The following is a 20,128-nucleotide window of genomic DNA, read 5'->3' as shown; positions in this document are numbered from 1 at the left end:
CGATAAAACTAATATCTGAAGAACAATGAGGTTTGATCCGCAGGGTGATCAACTGTTGGCAATGTTTTACACTATAACAAGTTATAGAAAAGAAACGAGAATTCAACAGGGAAACTCATGTTGCTTTTACGGATTTTGAAAAGGCAGAGAAACGCTACAGATCAACGAGGTTATCCATCTCACCTCATAAAAACTGTAAGAGCCAATAAACAAACACTGAAATTTTTATAGACGGGGAAATATAATCACAAAGCCAATGAACATAGACAAAGAGTACGATAAGAATGCTATTTTTCTCCCACACTGTTCACTGTATTCATAGAAGAAGTGATTAGCAAATGGAAAGAGCTGAATAAAGACGGAGTATGTTTAGACCGTGAACTAGACTAAATGTAATGTTACATGCAGATGACTTAACTCCGACTGCAGAGAGTGAAAATGGTCTTCAGGTCCCTGGGGGTATATAAGTTCAGCAGATGGCCTCAGGTTGCAACCTAACACTGTCTGTAGATAAAACGAAAGTTATTTCAGTTCAGTTCATACAATTAGTAAGAGGTAAAATTGTCTTGAATAATAGAATCTTGCAGCGAGTTGTACATTTTAAATATCTACGATGCGACATCACTTACGAATATACCCATGCGTGGACCAAAAATTAAATAAATTTACTTCCACATGTGGAGTGACCGTTAAAAGTTTGCAGAATAAAGCCAGGAAATAAACACAGATGAAATGTTGTAAAACCTTATAAAACCAAAGCAGTACTAACCGTTACTTTTGGAAGTGAAACATGGGCGACAACATGACACGAGGAAGTAGAATCAAACTAAAGAAATAACTTCTGTAAGAAGAGTGGAATGGTCTAGAAGGGAAGATCGTAAAAGAAAAGAGGATATAAGGTAATATTTTGTAATATATAACCTAAACGAAAAAATAAAGGAATATAGGAGAAAATGGAAGAAACCTGTAGCTCGTATGGGTGGAGAAAGACTACCGATAAAGGCTATCAATTACAAATAAGTAAGAAGTAATATAGGGAGACAGTACGACAGATGGAGTACCATAACAGGCAGTTTGCCTAAAACATGAAGTGAAGAAGAAGAAGAAGAAGATCATCCTTGCTTCATCCCGAGCTTGCGCGCCCTCTGTGATGACTATGCCGTCGACGCGGCGTTAAGCCCTAACCTTCCTTCCCTATCTTACAATATCTGGTAGCTCGTTATGTCTTCTAAGCTAACTAATTTCAAGATACCTCTCCTTAGTACAACGCAGGAACACATCATTCTTGTGGTTTGACAATCCCTTTGATTTGTTTTGTTGTTGTCAAATGAGAAGATCTTTTACAGCCAGTCCTCTTATACAAACAATTAATAATACAGTACAGTCAAATAAACATTCAACAGCTAGTTAGCAGTAACACAGTTCACAGGCAGAAGTCTGACTATACACACGTTTAAGAGTCTTATATGTTGTAATCCTTCTCCGATAATAAGTTAGTTATTGAAGTCGCCATGTGTAGAAGCTCTCGCAATAGTTTTGGTGTCCTCTTCACCGTATGTGCACAGTTGAGATGGTGTAAAACTGGTGAATTGCAGACGTTTCTGTCAGCAGCCGTGATTGAAGCTCAGGTGTATAATGAGTGGTTTTGAAGCTTCTTGAACATCGGCAGCTGTCTCAACAATGATGTACTAGCACTGAAGAAATACTCGTGCATAAACTCTTTCCCTACTGGTTAAGAAACCCTGTGATTCTTTGCTCCACAATTCTATGGCTTAAGTTCAGGCAGTTTGAAGGAAATAGATAACTGGGTTCCACAGCGGCTGTTTTCTCCATCGTAAGTGGTACTATCCGATACGTCGACCATTTGGTTGCCCCTTAATGTCGCAATGAGCCATTGTGCGGAAACGAGATGATTATGACATCCGCTGAATAAATGTTTCAGGACTGCAAGCGCTGATGTGGAATCGATAAAGTGACGAGCGCTTCTCCCATTTGTTTTTATCATAGCAGGGAAGCTTTACTATGTCTGTCATATCTGCTGTTAGACTTGTGAACTCCAGTGGAGGCGTAAGTCTTCCGTTGCTTACAGGAACAAGAGCACATGAAGATAGGAATGTACGGAAAATACGTTGAGGATCTTCCCTCTAATGTTGCCTGAAGACGGAGTTGAGAATCTCCGTCTATGAACAGCCCATGCTTTTATCCAGCCGGAAGAAAACTCTTATTAAGTAATTTCTTTGTACAGGGAGAAAATACTCTTTAATCCACTTTTCACGTAAGTACCCTCATGACAGGTAAATAATTATCTATCACAAAATCCTCAATGATTCTCCCCTCTCAAATACTTTTTCACACCTTGTTGGAAGCAATATAGTACATAGTGAAATGTAATGTAATCTGAGTGTTAGTTGGTTAGACAACAAGATAATCTAGCTGCGATTAGAATCTAACTACTTGATAGTTAAAGTCCTACAGGTGGTTATAACATGTTAATCACTACTATGAAATCAAGCCACTACATTCCAACATAATGTGTATCAGTGTTTCCGATTACAGGAGGCACACCATTCACACTTTCATTTACAAGCGTTTTTATAGGCACTTATGTTTCTTCCTACCTTTCTAGATGTTTGACGATGTCTTCGTAGGCAGCCCGACAGTTTTCCCAAATACCGGACCTAAAACATGTTATTTGGTGTTATTGCCAGGACGGAAAATTCACACTGCATTTATCGCTCTGGCATGGCCATTAGATATTTAGTGGCCCAGGCAGTTCTATATTTGGGTCATATTCCACTAAATTATACTAATTAATTATATAATATATATCATCATATTCTCTTAATTTAGTGGCTTATGTGTCTTGTCTTATGGTGCTCTACATCAGCAAGCATACTCCAGAGTCATAATGTTACCAATTTCACATGTACATATAAATTGTCTATTTAAATCACTAAAAACAATTTTTCAAGCATTTTACATTGGAATTTCATCCAAGACTTCTATGCAGTGTGCCACTCAAATTTCACAGCGTATTCAGTTATCACATTCCAAAACGATGAGAGGTAGCAAGAATTACAGTTTCATTGTATAACGCTTTGCACTATGTTATTGCTGTGTTGCATCAGTTTCACGGAGAGCATTCTCAGTGAAAAATCGATTGTCAGAACGTCAAATTTATTTTTTGCGAGATTAGATGGGACGTGAGACCGACCAATATCGAACACTGGTGTCATTTAACTGCTCTCTCTTTCACTAACTCAGAAACTTCATGTGCTTTCTGCAAGCTGCGATCTTCTAGAGATGTAATCGTTCGGGAGCAGGAACTTCACGAAACTTCTAGAGAAGTTTTCCGTACGGAAGACTACGCCTTCCTTTTGCTACATTACGTCCAAGTTCATTTCTGACCTGAAGAAAACGCCCGATTCGATAATAAAACGCTCACGGATCGGGAATACACTGGTATTGCCTCTGAGAGCAGTGTGAACATTGTTCATTGGTGACTTAATTTATACGAACAGTGTACTTCTTCAGGAGTCTAGAAATCGACTGCGCTCTCCTGTTCACCTTTATCCCACTTACATTTTCGTTCATTTTACATCGAATCCTTCACTACGACGAGACGTTCAGTGGACTATATTTCTGTGCATATTTCTGAGTTCTGCGGACTTTTTTGCACTTTTTTTTAGTGACGAAGCATTTCCGTGAACACCAATGTCGCTAGCAAACATTTTCGAAGAGTTACTTATACTGTCTGTTGCATTGTACAGTGAATGTACAGCGCTACAGCTGTCCCATCACTTAACGTGACATACTGCGGAATACGTCTATCTTTCTGACCACCTTCCTTCATCCAAGGCAACATATCAGATCTCATAAGTAAAGACTTAGGAGCACTTGGTCTACTGCCATGTTTCGGAGGGGCTGTACAAGCATCACCCTTATTATTGGCAGGACCTTGTAGTGCCATCTCTCTTGAGATTGATTCTTGGGACAAATAACCAAGAATCTACCACCCACTGTCTACCTATGGGCGATGGCGTCTAATGAAGGAGGGAAGGCGTGCTTCGTTTTGTATGAGCAGTAACGTAGAGAATATGGAATCGATCATCAATACAACTCCTTAATTTTCGGCAGACGAAGTCGCGGAGGTTGTATTCTAAGCCGTATGGCAGCAGATGTCCTATCAACACAGAAAGGGAAGTGTCATTTTTCTCTATGACCGTTGAAGTTTTTATTCTCCTATATGCAATTTTGTCGTCGCACAATTGTCAAGCATTTTACAAACTTACAATACAACGTATCCCTGATACGTTTATTGTATGAAAGACGTTCAATAAGAAAGGCAACATTTTTTTCGTGGAAGCAGGTTCGTTTTATTTATCGTTCCAGTAGACCGTATTATTCTCCAGTCTTTGACTACAAAACCCTATGTTTCAACATAATCTCCATTCAGTGCGACAGCCTTACGCTATCTTACTAGGAGGGTCTATATGTCCTCATGGTTCCACTCTACTAGTCGACGTCGGATCCAGCGTCTTGCTGCATCAAAACGTCCCTATCACCCATGCACGGTACTGCGTCCCGCGGAATGTATCCTTCACTGAGCCAAACAAATGGAGGTCGGAAGTTGGGAGATCATGTCTATAGGATGGATGAGGAAGACTAGTCCAATGAAGTTTTGTAAACTCCTCTCAGGTACGCAGACTTGTGTGAGGCAGTGCGTCATGGAGAAGGAGAGGTTCCTCTGCATTTTTTTGGCGACAAACAAGCTGAACTCGTTTCTTTAATTCCCTGAGGATAACACTGCACGAGTTACAGCTTTGTGCGGCCGACCAGCAAGCGCGAGAACGGACAGGTTAGCACGACCTTGCTGCGATTATGACGATTCACCGTGCTTTTGTTTACTGCCAGTTATCCGTAGAAGTCCTCCTTGCCGAGTGGGTAAAATTCATAAATCGGTCATTGCGGAATATGCACATCAGTCCGGTGACCATGTAGTTAAGTTTTCTGAAACTACAGTTTTAAGTTGCTACCACGAACTATTATCCACGACTGTATAGGGAGGCTATTGAAATTTATAAACATGAAGATAATTTTGATAGAAAAGAAGAGGCCTTGAAATAAAGCGAGATATGGACAGTGGCGTTACAGAATCGATAAGTGATTTTTATCTATGACGGACTATATCGATAGTTACATTTTATCTTTTTTGACTAGTTTTCTCTCTGCTACTATGTGCAAGCTAGACCACGCCCACTTTCCTCGGTATTTAGGCCGCTCTCCCACGCCCGACTCGTCAGTCGGCAGGACTCAACAGAACCAGCCATACCTCTGAGGATGTCCAACGTAGTGTTGGACGAAACGTTAGGAATAGAAGTATTCCATGGACCACGGCAATATAACCCGGAAGAATTATCAACAACAGTACCATCCGGTCGTGAAAGCCTTCATTGTATGATTATGCTACAGGCTATTTTCTAACTAATTTAAGTTAAATTTCTTTTTATTTGTAGGAATCTAGCACACAAATATTCGCAGTTGTACCACTAGGTTCTTCATATGTGCAGGACACACAACGACGGGAGATGGGTGCCGAACGAGTGACTCCGACTTTACGAGTCAACGCAAGTGCCACCAACTGACAACAACAAGCAACTCCGACACTACTCCTAAACAGTATCCGATGTAAATTTGCAGCGGTGTTAATGACGATGACTTGTTTAGTCAAAATGACAGTAAGGACAGAAGGATGTTTAGGCACCAATTACACAGTTCTCGGCTTCTTTCCACATCTCTTTTCTTGTCACAGGCGCTACAGACCGCGAGGGTTACTTTTTTGATTAGCTGCTCGTCTGTGGGACAAATAAAAAAGGACGAAAGCAAACTCTCTCAGGAGGAAGAACGAATGAAAAATGGAGTGGCGTAATGAAGGTGCGGCTGAGGAGTGGAGGAGATGAGGCAGGGAGACGAGAGATGATTGATTCTTGTTGGTCTTTTGCCGTCAGTTCCTCGGACTATATGAGCGTAGAAGATTGGGGAGGATGCCCGAGTATTGACTGTGTAAATATTACGGGCTCTGTTTGTATACAAAGAGACAAGGAATATATCATTCTGTCTACCTGCGTCCCGGGCCCGGGCGCCGTTAACGCGCCCCGCAACCCTCTCGGCGCGCAACCCCCTCGTCCGCAAGGGGTAGCCGTGGGGAAACACGGGGACGTCCGCAGCAGCGCGGCGCTGCAGATCGTGCCCGCGAAACATCCCTTCCGTTCTCTCCGAAGACCGACAAGGAGAAACTCGCGGCAAAGGAAAAGAAGGGGGTGAACCGCGCGTGTGCGAGTTGATTATCATTTCATCACTTTGCTTTTAATTAAAATGCAAATCTTTCATAAGAAGGATTACAGGAGGGGTAAAGGGGGTAGGGTGGGGGACGGAGGAGAGGGGTGGGCGGGGGCGGGGAGGGGGGGGGGGATGCTGCGGCTGCCGTCGCGGGGGCGGACGGAGCCGAAGGAGGCGGCAGCGAGACGCGCCATGCAGAACGCGGCAATCCGTGAGAAAGCGGCGCGGGCGTACGGCCGCCCCCGCGCCGAGCCGCGCCGCGTCCTGACCCCAGTGATTAATCCACGGTGGCAGCCAGCCGACGCATTCATCTCTGTCACCCACACGACGCACACGCACACGCACGCATGCACACACACACACGCACACACACACACACACACACACACACACACACACACACACACACACACACACGCACATACACACTCCTTATTCCAAACCTCCCCTTCCCCGCCTCCTTCTTCCACCCCCACCCCCTTCCCATCATCCTGTACGTATCTGGCCACTACAGAAACACAACGCTACTTGCTGATTAGTTGTGTCTCTACGAGGTACAAATAACTGTATTATGCCATTTTGGAGTCGAGTCTCACACCTTATTACACCTTTGAGACACAGAGGGCGATTCCGTGAAGATGTTACACACTTTCAGTTATGATAGAGAGATGCTTTTTTATACCAGTCTCTGATCACAAATGAATTCTTTAGACGATGACCGGTTTCAGTCTGTAATGACCATCTTCAGATCTTTTCTACACCATGTCCTGAAATGATACGGCCATAATGGCATCTTCAAAACATATAATCAGCATAGCATCGTCACATAGATTTAAAATATGGTGTAGAAATTAAAATCTACGTGACGATGCTATGCTGATTATATTTATATGTTTTGACGATGCCATTGTGGCCGTATCACTTTAGGACATGGTGTAAAAAAGATCTGAAGATGGTCATTGCAGACTGAAACCGGTCATCGTCTAAAGAATTCATTTGTGATCAGAGACTGGTATAAAAAAGGATTTTACAGTATTATTGCACTGTCAGAGGTATCAGAATTAATTTCGCTTATAACTTTCGCCTCTGTCGTTATCGGACCAGGATCCATTACCTCAAATCGATACACTTACATTTCTGCATCATCGTTGAAAGTTTGTACCATCGTCACGGAATCACCCTGTGTAGGGTGTACGACTATTATAGGTACAAACACAATGGAAGAGTAGGGGGCAAAGAAACAAGCAAATAATCCTAATGAACATAGGCCCGTAAACCAATGGTCTCCCCGGTACGACGTATGCACTAGTGCAATCATGCCAGTGCTGTAGCACTGTAAGTTAATGTTGCAGCTTCGCTGCTGATACATCCTCACAATTACTTGAATACTTTACTTTCATTGATGTGTGCGCTATCGGTCGGCCGCACTTACAAACACGCGCGCCGTCAGTTACTCAGCCGCGTTTCCTACGGTTGTCACCCCGGCACTGGGGCGCTGCCACGAACGATTACTCCGTTGCCAATGGGATGCAAGAATCCCATGGGCGGAGCTCAGCGGCGGGTATACTTACGTTAGAACATTCATACACTGAGCCCATTTGGTGCTTTTGCCAGTAGGATAACATTTACAGACTTTCATAGCCGGCCGCAGTGGCCAAGCGGTTCTAGGCGCTAGTCCGGAACCGCGCGACTGCTACGGTCGCAAGTTCGAATCCTGCCTCGGGCATGAATGTGTGTGATGTCCTTAGGTTAGTTAGGTTTAAGTAGTTCTAAGTTCTAGGGGACTGATGACCTCAGATGTTAAGTCCCATAGTGCTCAGAGCCATTTGAACCATTTTTAGACTTTCATAGTGGCCGGGATCTCTAAATATGCAGTGCATTGAAGAGAGACAGATTTATAAATCTTTTGTATCTGTATTTGTTCGTACATTCAGCTCTACTGTTAGCAACTGACGCTGAAACTTCAGAAGCAAAGTTAAGTATTACTATTGCTACTTGATATTAGACGTAGCATAAATTAATATCTGAATTCTCTGTCCATGAAAAGCATCTGTTCCTCGCTCCTGTATCCACTAAAGAACCACACAACGTGCAATGGAAGACAGTATGAAGCGAAGAGTGACCTTGAAGCAACCAATCATATTTCTAGTTCCGGGCCAGGCCAGCGATTGAGAGCAGCGAGACTGCAACATAAACGCGGCCTTATGTTCTGCGTACCAGTTCCCACAATGAGCAGCAAACGCAGTGTGCACATGTCGTATCTGAACTGGTTGCCATGGCTCCAGACACTTCTCAAACGAAACAGTGGTTCGTATGCACTTCATGTGTGGGCATTACCCATGGGAGACAGCGTGATTATAACACGCAAAAGAATATGGGAATGATTGACAGAGAGTCGTGCACGTGTTGCTACTTGCCTGATTAGTGATGGTATTGTGAAAATCCACATCTCACACATTTGGGCTTATGGGAACCCAAGTGGTACCATCGACATGGCACGCTAGCGTTAACATTTAGGAAGGTGTCGTTGGTGATCGGGCAACATTTCCTACCTGGCCAGCTAATCTTATGTACCGTCGTTTACGGCAGCACAAGCGCCAGCCGGGGTGGACGAGCGGTTCTAGGCGCTTCAGTCTGGAGCCGCGCGACCGCTACGGTCGCAGGCTCGAATCCTGCTTCGGGCATTCATGTGTGTGAAGTCCTTAGGTTAGTTGGGTTTAAGTAGTTCTAAGTTCTAGGGGACTGATGGCCTCAGAAGTTAAGTCCCATAGTGCTCAGAGCCATTTGAACCATTTTTGAACCTGTATTGTCGTTCTCACACTCTGTGCCTCTTTTCTCACTTAGAGCTTGTCTTCCGTGACTTTGTTGGGAGATAGGAGGCACGGTCAGTATACGTAATAAATTTCGCGTTCCACTTTTACCTACGTAGCAGGGTCGTATCTACCGTACAAGTGAAATTGACAGCCACGTAGCGTGGGAAATTTTTTGCTGAAAATCTAGAAAATTCAATAAACTGGTTTTTCTGCCGTTTCACGATCATAACGGTTATACTCCTCACCAGTGTAATGATATCCTTGCTGTCAAACGGCAATCGGAACGCCTACGTACACGGGAGGCTTCTAGAATGTTGTAGAGATAGGCTCAGTAACATTGGATATGCCTGTTTCTATATCTGACGTCGTGGTCAGTGGAAACGTTCGATCTCAGAATCACCTACCGAACTTAAGCTATTTGGCAACCTAGAATATTTTGCCCGTGATGGCGGCAGCGATTAGCTATGAGGTCACAGCACTGTACGAACAATTAATTTACAATTAATGGCCCCTGTGCTTGAGAAACGGGTTCCAGATTCTACGTGCTGCTCACACAACACACTTGACATCTTTTGTGGCTGTTCATCAGCGATACCGTTGCTTTAGCTCTTTGCCAGTCTCCGAGACAATCCCCTCCGTCACGAAAGAAAATACGTTTTCCCGCTAAAAATTCCCTTCGTGGGAGACGTTTGGCTCTTTGCGCCTCCGCGCTCCCGGCGTATTTTCGCCGCTCGCACGAGATAAATCATAATCGGACGAGTCGTGAAGAACGCCCCAGATGGTAAGTTGGCGCCTTTCTATGCGAGACGCGCGCTCGGGGCCGTTGCGTTAATCTCACTTCATCAGGCGCCGGCCTTTCCGTCGCTACCTCCTCCGGTAAACAGAATTAGCCAGTCAGCCTCTGCGACACCCCAGACAACAGCTCGCTCAGCGACTCTCCGAATTTTTTTCTTTCTCTCTTCTTCTGTTAACAACGGGCTTTGTCATAACGTGGCTGAAGGTACGAACGTGAAAAAATGAGCCTGTTCTGAGAAGAAAGACACAGCTGCTGCTCCTCTAGATCTTTGGCTGAAAACGCATACTTCATGCACTGGGTATTCTAGCGAGTTCCGATCTGATCGATCATGTATTCATTTCTCGTAGAAACGACGTTAGACGTCTCGCTTCTTACTGTACGAAACCATGAGACCTGTGGTTGCTTTCCACTTATACAGGGGATGCCCAGATGGTTGGTCGATATTCAGGGGTATGACAGGAACTACCATTCGAAACATATAAGTGTAGAAAATATGGGCTCTAAAATTGATAAAATTGATAACGTAAGAGCTATGAGCACTTGTTCATCTTCGCTACTGTCAAACAAGTACATTTTACTGAACAAGTGCGCTTAGCTCTGAAGAAGGTTAGACCAATGTTTAATGACCTTTTTTTTTGGTTCCTCACAAAACATGGAAAGTAAAGAGCTTTCAGCAGAAGAGATTTGTTTCACAGTAGCTCTTAAGGTTTGCATCTTACAGGTATGCATCTTAAAGTGATTCACGTCACATCCCTTAATACTGAGCCGGCCGGAGTGGCCGAGCGGTTCTAGGCGTTACAGTCCGGAACCGCGCGACCGCTATGATCCCAGGTTCGAATCCTGCCTCGGGCATGGATGTGTGTGATGTCCTTAGGTTAGTTAGGTTTAAGTAGTTCTAAGTTCTAGGGGACTGATGACCACAGCAGTTAAGTCCCATAGTGCTCAGAGCCATTTTTGAACCTTAATACTGAACATTTCTCCTCGGGTACCCTGGATCTCGCTCTGCTTCTTTTACTTTTTTAATTTTTTACTTTAGTTTTTATTGATGAATTGTTACCTTAGGATCGCGCTACTACTTCATTTTGTCCTCCTTATCAGGAGCTCCCATTGTCTCCAATACTCCTTCATAACGTAGTTTTGCTGTTGCTTTTGTTCTTCCGTTCATTTCCTTCCGGTCTCTAGTTTCTCTTTCGATTTTTAACCCTTTCAGACTTTCTTGTCAGTTTCGAAACATGTTCACGCTAACATGAGGCCTTCCGGGGTGTTGGACCTTTGCAAATCTTTCTGAGGTTCTTTAATCCACGTTGTCGTGGTCTTCTTGTTCCAGAGGTAATACAATATTTGTTTAGTTAGTCTATCCACTCCCAACAAATGTCCACGAAATATCAACCTCCTTTTCTTCCTGCTCTCCGAGACCTCCGCACATTCTGGTGGATTTCTTTGTTGCTCCGAAATTTTCAGAAGGGCTCCGTGTGGATCGCACCCGCGATCTTTTGTAGGTTTCTCCTTTCCGGTATCTCCTTGTTCATCGACAGGCATTCACTAGCGTACAGGCATTCTGTTTTGAGCACAGTGTTATAGCGCCTTATTTTGGAATGCCAGGACATGCACCGTCTGGTATAAAAGTTTTTAGTAAGACCATATGCACTCTCCATTTTTGAGATTCAATCGCCTATCACACCTTTTTCTAATCGAATTTCTTATAGTAAGTTAGGTTAGCGAGAAATGGGGAGGCACCAATAAGATTCGTAGAAGGAAGATTACTGGTTAATGTTTTGTCGACGTCTCGGTCAAAGGCAATAGGACATTCGCTCAGATTGACAATAAAGTGTGAAAGAAACTCAATTTGCATGGACTATAACTGTGGAACTCCCTCGTCACTTTACTAGCTACTGGTGCATGACGAATAATCTCACTAAGTGGCGAATGGTTTTCAAAGTTCGTTCCTAACATGATCGAGAGCAACGGAAAAACACGGAAAAGAACCTGTATTTGATGAACAGTTGGATAAGCAGCAATTTCAACATAATTCAATACATAACATTAAAATTCTGTGTACACCAAGGATCATCTCCGATTAAAGTACTTTTCAGCTCAGTTTCAAAATAACTCGTGAGCTCCAATACTAGGAATTTGAAAATAAGCACGTAATTCTTGCGAAAAACAATAACAGTCTGCAAGTATAATATGAAATGTTGCCTGAACTAATAGCTCCTCTATCTGGAACGACGGAAAAGCGTTGAATGAAAAAAAGTGGATATTATTTTATCCGCGATGGCATCTGAACAGCCCGATTGTTTTCGGTGATTGTGCCAAGGGAGAAAACTGCAAACAGCCACAATTTTTGAAAGAACGATTTATTTCACTGTAATGAGTTTCGAGTCTAGGCCCATCATCAGAGGCCATCAAGGATTTCTCGTACAATACTGGTATGTCGCTTGCAGCTCAGTCCGTCTCACGGTTAGGTATGTCACATATACATGAATCAGATCTCTATCAGAAGTCCTCGCTGCCCCCAGACGACTGGTCTAGGTCTGAAACTCTTGACGATGAAATAAACTGTTCATTCAAAAAGTGTGGCTTGCTGCAGTTATGTTGCTTAATAAATGTTCGCCTTGATAACACGGACAGACATCAACGTAGAAGGCAAAAGGGAAAGAACAGAAAATAAGAGATTTCAGTAACAGCAGGAACTTCATTAAGGACGATTTCTGTATTACTATGTAGACCACGAAACTGGAGTTCTTTTTTCCAAGTGCCGTTCCCAGTGAATCACAAGGAGAGGGTGACAGCAGACTCAGATATACCGAAGCGGAAGCTCGCGACGGTAATTTGATAGCTTTAGGAGGCCGGGCGTCCAGAGGAAAGCTGCCAGCGCCCCAGAAATTGGATAAGAGGCGCAAGCAGCGAGGGAGCGAAAAGGTAGACACGGGAAGAGTCCTCGTCGGCGGCTACGCCGATTGTCTAACTGAGTTAAGATGGTGGAGGGGGGCAGGGGAGGCCAAAAGAATTTTGTCGAGTGTCTGCTGGAAGCGGACTAAGTGGATTTGCGAGCTTAAAGCCGTACGACTGGCGCCTCGGGGCGGTAGAGCGATGTCTGCACGGGTGTCGTAGCAGTGGGTCGCGACCTCTGACCCTGTAGGACCAGGGGGTCTCACCAGCTCCGAACACCTGTCGACTCTCCCGCTACTGATGGCTCGACCTCCACGTGAGCAGTATTCCTGTCCTTGACAACGGTAACTACTGTCAACTGCGTGCAGGTTAGTCACTTAAACGAGGCCCTTCGATGTGATAAGTTGGAACAGCGATACTGTGACTTGCTTGAGGATTTCTGGGGTGGAAGGGCGCAGCTTATTACATTCGATGTAAAGTCACCGACGTATCAGGACCCCAACAAGAAGACCGCTGGATTCGTGGCAGAACTAGTTCTGGTAGAGGTAAGGAAGTGGGGTCTATTAGACAGTCTTGAATACGAGTACGAGGATATACAGTCAATGGACCATACTCTGTGAGTGAAGCAGACAGCTAAGGGGAGTGTACTGAAGGACATAAACAGACTCTCTGACAAGGCCACAGAGTGGCTAAATAATATGTTTAATTATGGAAATTGAAGGTGGAGAAGTGAGAAGCGAAAGGGAAAGGAAGGAACTATTGATATCAGCTGCATCGGGCCTTAATGCGGAATCAGCAGTGGCGAGTAAAAATATGTGCTGGACCGAGATTCGAACCCGGGATCTCCTGCTTACGACGCAGGTGCGTTAGCCGCTTTTTTTTCATTTAGTTCGTTGTTGATCGTTGTGTTTGGTCGTTGTGGACGTCACATGATATCGGTTCAGGCTCGTTGTTGATCTTTTCACTCAGTTTTTTTTTTTAATTTCAGAGGCCAACCAGCTCTCTGACCTAACACGCTGGACCACTCGCACACACCGTTTATCGTCATTGCGCGGACTATCTCGCCACTCCTCCCAGCGAAACCACATTCGCACCTAGAGCCTCTTTTCACAGTCTCCGTTCATGTCCTCCATGCTCGCTACTATTGAGGTTCCCGCAGGAGGTCTAACGCGATTGTGCATCCACACTGAAGGTGGTGGATTCATTGTCCATAGATGCGACCCAATATACGAATGCCTGGTGTTGTTCTTCCACACATGTCCGAAAGAGCAGACATCATGCATTCATTTAATAAGTGTAGTATGGTATAGCGTCATAAGAGCATATGCAAAGAATATTGCAACTCAGTACAGAGCTATAAGAATAATACAGTTAATGCATTATGTGGTGATCGCCTGTGCAAATGCCGAAAGAATAAATAAATAAAAATAATAATAAATCGACTGATGCAATAGTAGCTTCAGGTGCTCCACAGTGTAATTTTAAATATGAATGAGCTGGGAGACCGAATTAACGATAACGGAATTCTTGCAGGTGGTGCTCTTATCTGTCTGAAAAAAGCTGCACGAATATTCAGTCAGATTTTGATAAGATTTCATAGTGGCGCAAACATTAGTAAATTGCTTTAAACGTTACGAAATATAAAATTGTTCACGTAATAAAACTCTCAAAAGCAGTATATCAATGAATCACAACTGGAAATAGTAGACTCATAGAAATATCTCGGTGTAATGATCTGTGGGAATATGAAATAGAATGACAGGCTAAAGCAGGTGACAGACTTCGATTTATTGGGGCGATACTGGCAAAATCTAACTAGTCTACAAAGGAAAAACACTATTAAAAACACTCATCCTAGAAATTACTCAAGTGTGTGTGTGTGTGGGGGGGGGGGGGGGGGGGTACACCAGATATAATTAACAGGAGGTATTGAACGAATACAAATAAGGACATGTTTTGTTTGAGTCTCATGGTAAGTCATAACCTGAAAAAGCTAGACGTGTTGGAAGGACGATTTAATGTAAATCGGAGGAGCAGTTCAGAGCTGGAGACGGATGGAAAGTATAAAGCAGTCTACCAGAAACTGGAAAGAATTTCGGAGGCCATGGCTTGCAGGTGGCTCACGTTTGTTGGTCATCTATACCGAATGAACGAAACATAGACTAACCAAACAAAATATTCACCCATTTCTCGAAGAAGAAGGAGCTGTTAACATGGATTAAGGAAATGAGGAATGATTTATAGGTTCTTCATCATGTTTTTGTTTCCCATTCTGTCTTCCGTAATATCCATTAGCTGTTGATTAAGTTTCTTGATAAGGGTTGGAATCTAAATATTTTGGAGAATATTTCACAGAGCATCTTCTCTATTTGTGGAATTACTTAAGGAACATTCAGGATGGCAAGATTACGTAAACAAGCCTGAATCCTCTTACACGAACAGTTTCTGTCGTTATTTGGTTTTATTTTAGCGAGTGAGGTAATCGAGTCAATCGAACATACCGAACGTATTTCTGTGCGAATTAGAAAATGTTTTCCAGGAAAAAATTGATCTGGGTTCTCAAACTAACGGTTTCCGACTAACAGTCTTCAACTCTCGTGCCAACTTACTGAAAAATGGATGCTGCTCAGGGCTTTTCTTCTTTTTTTAACTGTGCTCGGGGCATAAGCTCTCAACTGCATCATCATTACCCAATCTCGTCTTCACTAAATGGGCTCTCCCTTACGCCAAAGTTCAATGTCTACTTCAAAATTACTAACGAACGCTCTCAACCAATCACTGCTTCGCTAGATAGCGTAAATTAATTTTCTGTCGTACCTTGACAGGAAATTCTTCTCGTCTGTGCTGGAGACTTCATTCCTTTCCTTCGTCAATTACGTAACAATGGCAGAGAAGGCGCGTGGCCCTTACCGTGAAGCCCTATTGATTCAACTGTGTGCTCAGCGGTTTAAGGGAGCTATTCTCCGGGGCTTCTTCCTCTCCCCAGGAAAACCGAAATCTGGCACATCCCTTCTATAAGATTATTGTGTGTTGTTTAAGCGTAATACAATTTTCCAGCTTGGCGATACTTTGGCGACAGATTTTTCTGCATCGCAGACAGTTCGTGCCTCACTTAAAAGAGGTCCCTTGCGTTCGCTATTGTTAGGAGTAGCACACCGGTGTCATGGGCCCCACTTGCACTTTTTCAAGCACGAAATTCGAACAACGTGTGTGATGCGAAGATTTTTTTAAATCTATGGTGCAGCTATTTCGTGACGCACAACGTGCTACATAATTATATGCAGTAGATTAAAATACTCTGAATTTTCATGACACATGATCTATTACAGTTGAAACTGCGACTAGTCTGGGATTATCACGGTCCTATCTGCCTCTGTAACTTAATGGTTAGCGTGTCACCATCTTCGGCCCATCATAACGTGAAAGAAACATTGAGGCATGAGAAACTTCTCAAAGTATATACACGTGATTCAGACGAACAATGTGACTGACAGTTTTTATCAGAACAACAACCAATGAGAGAATGAGACTGGCCACGCGTTCTGTTGTGTTCACTGCTGGGATAACGTTCCAGTGTCTTTCACGTCGGTTACCACAAACAGCTGTGAAAAACTCTACCAGTAACGTTACTCTTATGATTCATTTTCGTTGTGTGCTTTGTTTCTCCATGCGAGATGTTTACTTTGCATATAAGACTGCCTGAATCTAACAGTGGAAGTGCGCTGGCTAGTTATTATGCAATTACTATCCTGCTAAGCTATCTCGTTGCTATATTTTACCAGAAAATCTGGCAAGGCAGTCAGAGTGAAACTGTACAGAGAGGTTAACGCTCAGTAATGTAGCCAACGAAATGTAGTGAGTCTGAGGGTAGAAACATCACCATTTATTCGATTACACAATCAAAGACATCGCTGTCTTCATATATATATATATATATATATATATATATATATATATATGTTGGAGCAGGTAAAACTACTTACTGTTGACGTGCATGAGAAAGACAATTTCTGTTATCGAAGGTAACTGTTGCGGATACAGTTTCCTGTTTATTGCTGTCTTGTGTCTGTCCGAGAGCAGCAGCTGAAGTCGGCAAATTCTGTGAACTTCTGCGTCAACATTAGTATATTTTACACCTCTATTTTGTCTTTTCAGGCGAAGCGACCGAACTAAAATGTCCTGGATTCGCAGCTGTGTGAGTTTAATGAAATAGCGCGACAACTGTACGAGTGTCACTCATAGCACGTAGACCAGATGATGATAGGAGTGATTGACACTCATCGAAACACTGCACAATTTCGACGAACTCACCTGCTTGGAATCACGATAAATTTACATATTTTTAGAACCCTATGGCTGTGACTATGATGTATTTGTAGATATTATTTCAGTTTCGAAGAATGTATTCCATCATCAGGTAGTAACTGTTGTTCTTAGTTAACTTGCACAAGTCTGTCCTGCGTTTCTTTAAATGACTCTAAACTGAACAGGTTTATTTTTGAAGGGGAAGTTTTGAATCAGAATATTTTTAACTGTTACTTATCACCCTTTTCACGTCTAGCGATGACAGATATACCGTATGTGAAGCATGTCAACCTGGACCACAGTTCGGAGCCCACATTAAACTGGCTAGGTAAGTCAATTGAGAGATCGGAAGAAGGCAGCGGCATACCGCCTACAACAGGACCAGGTGTAGCAAAGTATTGTGGCGTTCAAACCAATCTTCGGGCTATGTAATGATACTGTACCAACAGCCGTTATTTTGATATTGCTTCACTAGCCTAATAAAACAACGCAACTATAACGGTTGTTGATAATGTATTATTATATTTCAACAACCAGCGGCTGTACCATGGTCCTGAGCCTAAAATCGGGTTGTACTTAATCTTCGAGCTCGGGGCAACTTTACTGTGTTTTAGAGTTCTTACAAACAATGAAGCTTACACTCTGGAACGGAATGAGCGCTGTTTTCAAACTTCGTGACAGATAAAACATGCCTGCCAGAGTGGGAATCAAACTTTACTTTTCACTGGCATTGCTCTTACAAGACTGAGTTGCTCAGGCACGAAGTGAGGGCAGGTCATGGACACTGCCCGCTAAACTGAAGGTTCCGAGTTCGAGTCCCAGTGCAACACACAGTATTAAAACAAGGTTATTCATAAGTACTTCTGGGGCTTTAGAAGAAGACTGCGAGGAAACTACAAGACGTACATTCCAGATAAGTGCGATTAGGACTCACTCACCAAGCGCTCCCGACAAACTTAACTACGTTTATAAACAGTTCATCCACCCAGGCAAACGAAAATTTCGACGAATCTTGCCTGTTGTCGACATTTATACTGGATACATATCGGTTCTGGGAATTCCAAGACTTTCGGCAATGTTTTAATTTTAAGACTGATGTCAAATAACAAATGACAAAAGAAATATATTTTGTGTGATACAAATTTGTAATGTTCCGATTTTCCTTTTTCCTTTACTTGTACCGTAAATCTGTGCTTCCTCCTGAATTTCATGAGTTTTGGTCGATGGACAGTACGCTATAGATTTTCATAGGTGCTTTTGCAAGTATCAAAATATGTGATATTAATCGCCATATCTTTTTATTGCATTAACTTAGAACCTTACATTTACTACATCGCCAAGGGACCATTAGACCTTAGTATGTGACGTAGATTTCAACTTGATACATCTACCCGTTCCATAAAAAAAAGGTGTCTTAACAGACGGGTGGACAGACAGACGGTCAGATAACATAAGACAACATTTTTCTTTACATGTGGGACAATTACAACTTACCAGTTTTCCGACTTTTCGTTTACTTGGACTGTGAAACATTGCTTCTTGCCAAATTTTATGATTCTAAGCCAAAGCGATTTACCCTATAGGTGTTGATGACTGAGTTTGCATCAAAATATGTTACGCGAATGGCCTTATCTATTGATTCCAATAACTTAGAAACTTTAGTTTTTTACACCGCCAAGTAAACGTATCCCTTAGTATGTGACACAAATTTCAACTTGATACGACTACCCGTTCCCGAGAAAAAGTGTTTTAACAGTTGGACAGACAGACAGACAACAATGTGATCCTGTACAAGCTCCGTTTTCAACAGTTGAGGCGTCTGCCCCGATAGCTGAGTGGTCAGCGTGATGGATTGCCGTCCTGCGGGCCCGGGTTCGATTCTCAGCTGGGTCGGGGATTTTCTCCGCTGACGGACTGGGTGTTGTGTCGTCTTCATCATCATTTCATCCCAATCCGGCGCGCAGGTTGCCCAATGTGGCGTCAAATGTAGTAAGACCTGCACCAAGGCGGCCGGACCTGCCCCGTAAAGGGCCTCCCGGCCAATGACGCCAAACGCTCATTTCCATTACCAGTTGAGGTACGGAACCTTAAAAATGACACATATCAGTGGATAGTGCATCTCTCCAAGTCTCAATACGTAATACGCACTGTGGTGCAGCTGCATTAAGGGGTGAGCGTGTCGGAACATGTAGAGAAATCATCGCGCCGTTCTATCGCATTGAATTAGTACGCGCATGCAGATAGGCAACCCAACCAACAGACTTCCGACGCGGGCAGCTTAGCGCCTTTCGAGGCAGTTCGTTCACTTCAACGAATTGTACGCACTTATTGACGTTTCATACATCATTAAAGGCGCCCACACTAGGCACCTGTAACACCTGTTAAAAACTTGGAAAGCTTGCAGAGAAATAAGAAGGGACAAAAAAGTCCACACGATTACTGCCTGATGATGAGGTACAATGTTCGAAACCAGTCGCACAAGTAGACAGTGGCTCAAGGATGGCGTACTGACCTGGCGATGGCCTCCATGCCGGGCATGGCGGGCTGGCCCTTGATGATGGAGCCGTCGGCGCGCTGCATGCCGTGGTGCGGCAGCCCCGCGGGCGACAGGATGGCCGTGTGCGCCGCCGCGGGGTGGTGGTTGAGCGGCAGGAACTGCATGTGGTTGAGGTGCGTCGGCGGCTGGTTGTACCCGTTGGCCAGCAGCGGAGACTTCTCCATGCGCGGCGGCTCTGCGCGGGCACACAGAAACACCAGGCGGTCAGCGAGTGGCTCTCCGGCAGAAGGCGCTGGTAAGGTTCACAAAACACACACAAGGCTAGAAAGCCCCAAATATTGGCGTGTACATACCGATGAAATGTTAAGCTGGAAAAAAATGTTACCGAATTTAGTTCAGCTACACTACTGACCATTAAAATTGCTACACCAAGAAGAAATGCAGATGATAAACGGGTATTCATTGGACAAATATATTATACTAGAA

The 20,128-nt window shown here is 43.6% G+C and overlaps 1 protein-coding gene across 1 annotated transcript in view; it reads right to left on the bottom strand.

The window, feature by feature from the left end:
• The window catches only part of LOC126416867 (dachshund homolog 2-like), an 879,718-nt gene that overhangs the window by 387,523 nt on the left and 472,067 nt on the right, over positions 1-20,128 (bottom strand). The window contains exons 5-6 of the mRNA XM_050084750.1: positions 19,658-19,877; positions 2,619-2,678 (exon numbers count right to left, since the gene is read on the bottom strand). Of these exons, the coding sequence (XP_049940707.1) occupies positions 2,619-2,678; positions 19,658-19,877 (280 nt within the window). The remainder of the gene's footprint in view (positions 1-2,618; positions 2,679-19,657; positions 19,878-20,128) is intronic.

The sequence above is a fragment of the Schistocerca serialis genome, chromosome 8 (genome assembly GCF_023864345.2).
Source record: "Schistocerca serialis cubense isolate TAMUIC-IGC-003099 chromosome 8, iqSchSeri2.2, whole genome shotgun sequence".
Classification (NCBI taxonomy): domain Eukaryota; kingdom Metazoa; phylum Arthropoda; class Insecta; order Orthoptera; family Acrididae; genus Schistocerca; species Schistocerca serialis.
Note: the sequence above shows the minus strand (reverse complement) of the source record. Positions and strands in the feature narration are given on the sequence as shown.